Genomic DNA, 7,405 nt, shown 5'->3' with positions numbered 1-7,405 from the left:
AGTGTCTAAATGAGACGACTAAACATCATCACGCCCAACATTAGCCTCCTTTAGCTTAGCGGTGGTGACGTGAAGTCATGTGACCGTGCTGTAGTTCCTTTATAGCCCAACATTAGCCACCTTTAGCTTAGCGGTGGTGACGTGAAGTCATGTGACCGTGCTGTAGTTCCTTTATAGCCCAACATTAGCCACCTTTAGCTTAGCGGTGGTGACGTGAAGTCATGTGACCGTGCTGTAGTTCCTTTATAGCCCAACATTAGCCGCCTTTAGCTTAGCGGTGGTGACGTGAAGTCATGTGACCGTGCTGTAGTTCCTTTATAGCCCAACATTAGCCNACTCCCTACGTCGGGCCCATCATCCCCTGCATCCTCAAAGTACGGGACTTCTTCTTTGCTTAGTTTGATAGTACATTTATAATCCTCTTCCTATTACTCAAATCAAAAGCTTTTATTGTTATGTCTGTTCTACATCAACATGTGTCCCCTCTTCTTCATGTCTCTTCTACATCAACATGTGTCCCCTCTTCTCCATGTCTCTTCTACATCAACATGTGTCCCCTCTTCTTCATGTCTCTTCTACATCAACATGTGTCCCCTCTTCTTCATGTCTCTTCTACATCAACATGTGTCCCCTCTTCTCCATGTCTCTTCTACATCAACATGTGTCCCCTTTTCTTCATGTCTCTTCTACATCAACATGTGTCCCCTCTTCTTCATGTCTCTTCTACATCAACATGTCTCCCCTCTTCTTCATGTATTTTCTACATCAACATGTGTCCCCTCTTCTTCATGTCTCTTCTACATCAACATGTGTCCCCTCTTCTTCATGTCTCTTCTACATCAACATGTGTCCCCTCTTCTCCATGTCTCTTCTACATCAACATGTGTCCCCTCTTCTTCATGTCTCTTCTACATCAACATGTGTCCCCTCTTCTTCATGTCTCTTCTACATCAACATGTGTCCCCTCTTCTTCATGTCTCTTCTACATCAACATGTGTCCCCTCTTCTTCATGTCTCTTCTACATCAACATGTGTCCCTCTCTTCATGTCTCTCTACATCAACATGTCGTCCCTCTTCTCACGTCTCTTCTACATCAACATGTGTCGCCCTCTTCTTCGTGTCTCTTCTACATCACCATGTGTCCCCTCTTCTCCACGTCTCTCCTACAACAACATGTGTCCCCTCTTCTTCCACGTCTCTCCTACATCAACATGTGTCCCCTCTTCTTCATGTCTCTTCTACATCAACATGTGTCCCCTCTTCTTCATGTCTCTTCTACATCAACATGTGTCCCCTCTTCTTCATGTCTCTTCTACATCAACATGTGTCCCCTCTTCTTCATGTCTCTTCTACATCAACATGTGTCCCCTCTTCTTCATGTCTCTTCTACATCAACATGTGTCCCCTCTTCTTCATGTCTCTTCTACATCAACATGTGTCCCCTCTTCTNCGGTTGTAATAAAATATATAATATATATATAAAATAATGTATTATATTACATTATTGCCACTGAATTGGATTATTATTGGATAGGATAATAACTTATTCATTAACTACGTCTGAAAGCAGAAGTCCAGGGCAAATAATTGCAAGTCTCTTCAGTGCGCATGTCACAAAACGAGATGCATTGTGGGACATGTAGTTTATGGGCAACCTGCTTCTGTAAAGTGGCATGTAACCCTATAATAAACGTATTATATTCTTTGCAAGCTCTTGCGGGGCCACATAAAATCAAGTCGCGGGCCAGATTTGGCCCCCGGGCCTTGAGTTTGAGACCCCTGCGTTTAATGTGACCAAAAGCAACATTCAGCAAATTTGACATATTGTGACTGTCCATAACGTTGTAAACCAAAACTGCAATAACAAAAAACCCATAATATAAACTTGCTCTGGTTTTAAAAACATGAATAATGTTGAATAACCACTGTCCATTTTACACCAGAACTTGCTTAAAACATGAATACAAATGATTTGTATTATCTGCTTGTAGTACATCCGATGCAAACCCAATGTGTCAGAAGTCATTTCCCGACACACACCAGAGAAAACATTGCACATACATGCATTCAGAGCCTTCAAACACAACAACATTGTGTGTGTGTGTGTGTGTGTGTGTGTGTGTGTGTGTGTGTGTGTGTGTGTGTGTCGTTCTGCCTATGTTAGCTTGTTAAAATAGAGCCGCAGCGATAGCATGCGCCGCGCTTCAAAGCTGAGAAAAAGGCTGTTGATCAAGGTGAACGCTACGCTTGTCGTCTCACCTCTTCCTCACGTTCAATCACTACACGCCTGCTGGCTGCCACTGTGAGAGTGTGTGTGTAAGTGTGTGTGTGTGTGTGTGTGTGTGTGTGTGTGTGTGTGTGTGTGTGTGTGTGTGTGTGTGTGTGAGAGAGAGGCTGATGGCATGTATGAGTATGTGTTAAACAAGTCTGTGTTCATTTGCGCAAGGGTTACAAGTTGATTGGAAACGTATCATGGGCGAATGCATGTGACTATGGCTGTGTGCCTGAGTGTGTTTTCGCTATGTTTGCAGAGGATATTGTGTGTGTGTGTGTGTGTGTGTGTGTGTGCGTGCGTGCGTGCGTGCGTGCGTGCGTGCGTGTGTGTGTGTGTGTGTGTGTTTCTAGGCAGTGCTTATTTTCCTTTTCAACATTCAGCTCAGCTGCACTGAAATGTTCTCCACAAACTGCAAGGCTGATCGTGAAAAGGGGAGCGGTTCGGAAGTTCTTTCAGGGAGCGTTTGAGGGATTTGTGAGCACAAGAGCTGAAAGGAAGCGAAGCCTTGAGGTTAAATGAGCAGCAACCAATGGATGCTCATGTTTTCACACCAGCATTCGGATAAAGACAGTAAGAGTGGGAGAAAAATGGATGCAAGCTTTGTTAGACTGCTGTCACGTACAACTGGGTCTGATTATATTATTATTACATTTGAAAAGAAACCCGTATTGTACGATTCACTTTTACAATTTCCCATGGGCATCCATTCAATACTTGTTGAGATATTTCATTCAGAATGCGACGCAACAACCTCTGCAGCTCATCCAGAATGCCGCGGCTCGTCTGGTCTTCAACCTTCCTAAATTCTCCCACACCACGCCGCTCCTCCGCTCCCTTCACTGGCTTCCAGTAACTGCTAGAGTCCACTTCAAGACACTGGTACTTGCGTACCATGCTGCGAATGGATCTGGCCCTTCCTACATCCAGGACATGGTTAAACCGTACACCCCAACGCGTGCACTCCGCTCTGCATCAGCCAAACAGCTCGCTGCACTGCGAGGGGGACCCAAGTTCCCATCAGCAAAAACACGTGGGTTTGCTATCCTGGCTCCAAAATGGTGGAATGAGCTCCCCATTGAAATCAGGACAGCAGAAAGCTTACACATTCTTCCAGCGCAGAACATATTTTGACATTTAATCATTGAAGGACGAGCGTGAAGTTGTTTTGTTTTCTAATATTTACTCGTGTCCAAACCCTTAAAGTCCAAAATTCAGTGAATGGTCTGAGTTTGAAGTATTTTCTGAAGACATGTATATCTTATAAACACAATTGATGTAAAAAAACATACAAAAAAAAAAGATTGTAAAAGGACTGCATTTTTTATTGTGCTTCATCCAGTCTTTAGTCACCATTCACGCATTCACACCTCAGCAATGTGGCTTTTACTAATATTCACACCAAGGCCACGTCATCGAGTGCTTATTGGATCTTGCCCAAGGATACATGTTACTGCAAGGGCTAGGATTGAACCAACAACCTTCAAATGTAAGGAAAATCTCACTACCTTACAGCCGCGATTTCTTGAAAAGAAATGTGGAAACGCCAGAATTATCCTTAAAGATTGGCACTCGACAATTACAATAATATAAACTAGTATTTTCAGTAGAAAGTGCTCCCAATTAAAGGGTTCACAGTGAGAGATAAGGGCTTTACTTAAAAAATGTTCAACATAGTGGGTTCTCTGTGTTTCCAGCACTCCGAGACACGTCTCAAAACCTGAGCAAATGTAATGTAAAAGGAAAGAAAAGATACAACAAGAGGTCATTTAGATACTATAGTCGATTTATAATTGGTCCAAAATGCCTCTTTGGTTCCTCAAGTGCAGAAACACAACCAAAAACACGCATTCACGAAAAAAATCTATTATTTTAGAGGTTTAAATGCTAAATGTAACACTTCAGATATGGCAGGTACAGCCGTTTTTTTTAATCTGTATTTAAGTTTTCTTATAATTTCAAGTTTTTGGATTTGATCCAAATGTGTGTTCCCTGTTTGGCTTAATACTTGTTAACTACACACTCTCTGCTATAATGTGTGATTGTATTCATCAAGGGAGCTCTGTGGTGTCTTTAATGCACCGTGCACAGCTAGCACAGCGCCATTAGCTGCATTTTGGCACATCTGCAAACAGCCAGCCGAGAAATATTAAATACATGTGACCCGGAGAGTATTGCAAAATGGCAGCGACCTCGCCTGAGGGGGAGTGTTGTTTCCGCAGAGAAACGGGACGCTTAGGCTGCATTCATCAAAGTCATTTCTTGTTTTTCCAAAGACCGGGAAATCAGGGGTTAGGTCACACTTTTCATAACAGGAGGAAGAGAGAAAAAAGAAAAGAAAAAAGAACAACAATATTCTAAAATAATTTGCATAATTATTCATCATTAGCTGCACCCCATCGGTCCACGCTCATGTCAGCGTCATGACAACGACCCCCTGGGCCCAAACACCCCCACCTCTCACCTCCCACTGCATCCCAAAAGCCCCTCAAAATATAAATCCAGAGGGACGGCCTCCTCGATAAACATGGCCGCCGGGCTTGATTCGAAAAAACTCACTCCTTCTTCTCCCCTCCTGGCGCAGAAACACTCCGAAATATGCTCCCTATACGCTCTGAATAAAACCTGACAAGTCCTAATGGAATGGAATTGATCTAATTTCAGAACAATATCTGTTATTTTAGTTCATTGTTGAAGGGAAGCACTAATCTGAAGAACACAGTCTGTATGTAGAGGTTCTGAGATGTTTCCGAAAAAGAAAACCATTTGAGTAGAAGTCATAACACCTGGGAAAGAGTCTGCATTTTAAGTCAATGGTTTTTTGAATGTGTTTTGTTAGCTTGAAATAAGGTCTGTGGTTACGACAAGCTGAAGAGATTTTAAAGTTCTGTTCTACGACATGAAATACATCAATAAATACACCACTGGTGAATTTAGAAAAGAGCGATTGCTAACAAGTGTCTAAAGGAGACGACTAAACATCATCACGCCCAACATTAGCCGCCTTTAGCTTAGCGGTGCTGACGTGAAGTCATGTGACCGTGCTGTAGTTCCTTTATAGCCCAACATTAGCCACCTTTAGCTTAGCGGTGGTGACGTGAAGTCATGTGACCGTGCTGTAGTTCCTTTATAGCCCAACATTAAGCGCCTTTAGCTTAGCGGTGGTGACGTGAAGTCATGTGACCGTGCTGTACTTCCTTTATAGCCAAACATTAGCCACCCTTAGCTTAGAAATACCACTTCGCTGCTCCACTCTACAGTTTCCTATGCTCTGTGTGTGTGAAGCTGTAACTCTCCCTCTTCTCTGCAGGTGCGTACAGTCTCCGCTAAAGCTCTGGGAGCGATGGTGAAGGGAATGGGCGAGTCGTGCTTCGACGACCTGCTGCCGTGGCTCATGGAGACCCTCGCCTCGGAGCAGAGCTCTGTGGATCGATCCGGAGCCGCACAAGGTCGGTGCTTCCTCCCTGTGTTGTCTCTGATTTGCTCTTATAATCAAACGTTAGGATGTTTTAAGGTGTGGTTGTATGAGTTACTTACCCATAGTAAGGGTTTTTCTCGGTGGTTTGTACTCTGAAGAAGGTAAGCCGTGTGCTGATGTCGACGGTGGCTACAAACATTTATATTAGCCTACTTGCAAGTCATTCTGCGTATATAGGTGTACTCTTTATTTAAAATCAGTTTCCTGCTTTACCTCGAGCTGAAGCGTGTAAATATGCTCTCACCAAAGAGTCCCTTTTTCTTATTCCCTAAACACAGGAGAGTTGCTGCCTCCATCAGTTAGTTTATTTACGTAATTTTATAATTTGGGGGTTTTAGATGGTTTCTTTGGAGTCACTAAGACACACAATATCCCCCAAAAAACATCGGTAGCTGCCTTAATATGTTCTGCAAGGTTAAATTACAGATGTTGTAGTCTGGTGGCTTTAAACAGAGCCTTAAATCCCCCTTGTAAATACGGACTGTAATGTTTGTATTACACAAAGATAAATACTTTAAATATAGCAGACACACAGGTGGCTAAAATACATGATGCTACATTGCTTAGCTTTTGTGCTGCACTCTTGTATGTTTGATTAAGGAGAAGCACCTCATACAACTCTTGTTTCAAACATCCAAACCCTCCATTTTAATATCGTACGTAACATGATTGTTTTCTTCGTGTGTTCAGGTCTGGCGGAGGTGATGGCCGGCCTCGGCGTGGAGAAGTTGGACAAGCTGATGCCGGATGTTGTGGCCACAGCCAGTAAAGAGGACATCGCCTCCCACGTGAGAGACGGATACATCATGATGTTCATCTACCTGCCGCTGACCTTCGGAGAAAGATTCACTCCCTACGTCGGGCCCATCATCCCCTGCATCCTCAAAGTACGGGACTTCTTCTTTGCTTAGTTTGATAGTACATTTATATTTACTCAAATCAAAAGCTTTTATTGTTATTGTACAGATCACAACAAGACATGTGTCCCCTCTTCTTCATGTCTTTCTACATCAACATGTGTCCCCTCTTCTTCATGTCTCTTCTACATCAACATGTGTCCCCTCTTCTCCATGTCTCTTCTACATCAACATGTGTCCCCTCTTGTTCATGTCTCTTCCACATCAACATGTGTCCCCTCTTCTTCATGTCTCTTCTACATCAACATGTGTCCCCTCTTCTCCATGTCTCTTCTACATCAACATGTGTCCCCTCTTCTTCATGTCTCTCCTACATCAACATGTGTCCCCTCTTCTCCATGTCTCTTCTACATCAACATGTGTCCCCTCTTCTTCATGTCTCTTCTACATCAACATGTGTCCCCTCTTCTTCATGTCTCTTCTACATCAACATGTGTCCCCTCTTCTTCATGTCTCTTCTACATCAACATGTGTCCCCTCTTCTTCATGTCTCTTCTACATCAACATGTGTCCCCTCTTCTTCATGTCTCTTCTACATCAACATGTGTCCCCTCTTCTTCATGTCTCTTCTACATCAACATGTGTCTCCTCTTCTTCATGTCTCTTCTACATCAACACGTGTCCCCTCTTCTTCATGTCTCTTCTACANAGAAGAGGGAGACATGAAGAAGAGGGGACACATGTTGATGTAGAAGAGACATGAAGAAGAGGGGACACATGTTGATGTAGAAGAGACA

General features: G+C 43.3%; 1 protein-coding gene across 1 annotated transcript in view; it reads left to right on the top strand.

Annotated features, from left to right (window-relative positions):
* Nucleotides 1-6,662, top strand: part of LOC104958133 (translational activator GCN1-like) — a 16,094-nt gene extending 9,432 nt beyond the window's left edge. The window contains exons 7-8 of the mRNA XM_010785844.1: nucleotides 5,584-5,722; nucleotides 6,442-6,662. Of these exons, the coding sequence (XP_010784146.1) occupies nucleotides 5,584-5,722; nucleotides 6,442-6,662 (360 nt within the window). The remainder of the gene's footprint in view (nucleotides 1-5,583; nucleotides 5,723-6,441) is intronic.
* The last annotated feature ends 743 nt before the right edge of the window (nucleotides 6,663-7,405 follow it).

Source organism: Notothenia coriiceps, unplaced genomic scaffold (assembly GCF_000735185.1).
Source record: "Notothenia coriiceps isolate Sejong01 unplaced genomic scaffold, NC01 NC01_scaffold00028417, whole genome shotgun sequence".
NCBI lineage: Eukaryota > Metazoa > Chordata > Actinopteri > Perciformes > Nototheniidae > Notothenia > Notothenia coriiceps.
This window is presented reverse-complemented; position numbering and strand designations above follow the sequence as displayed.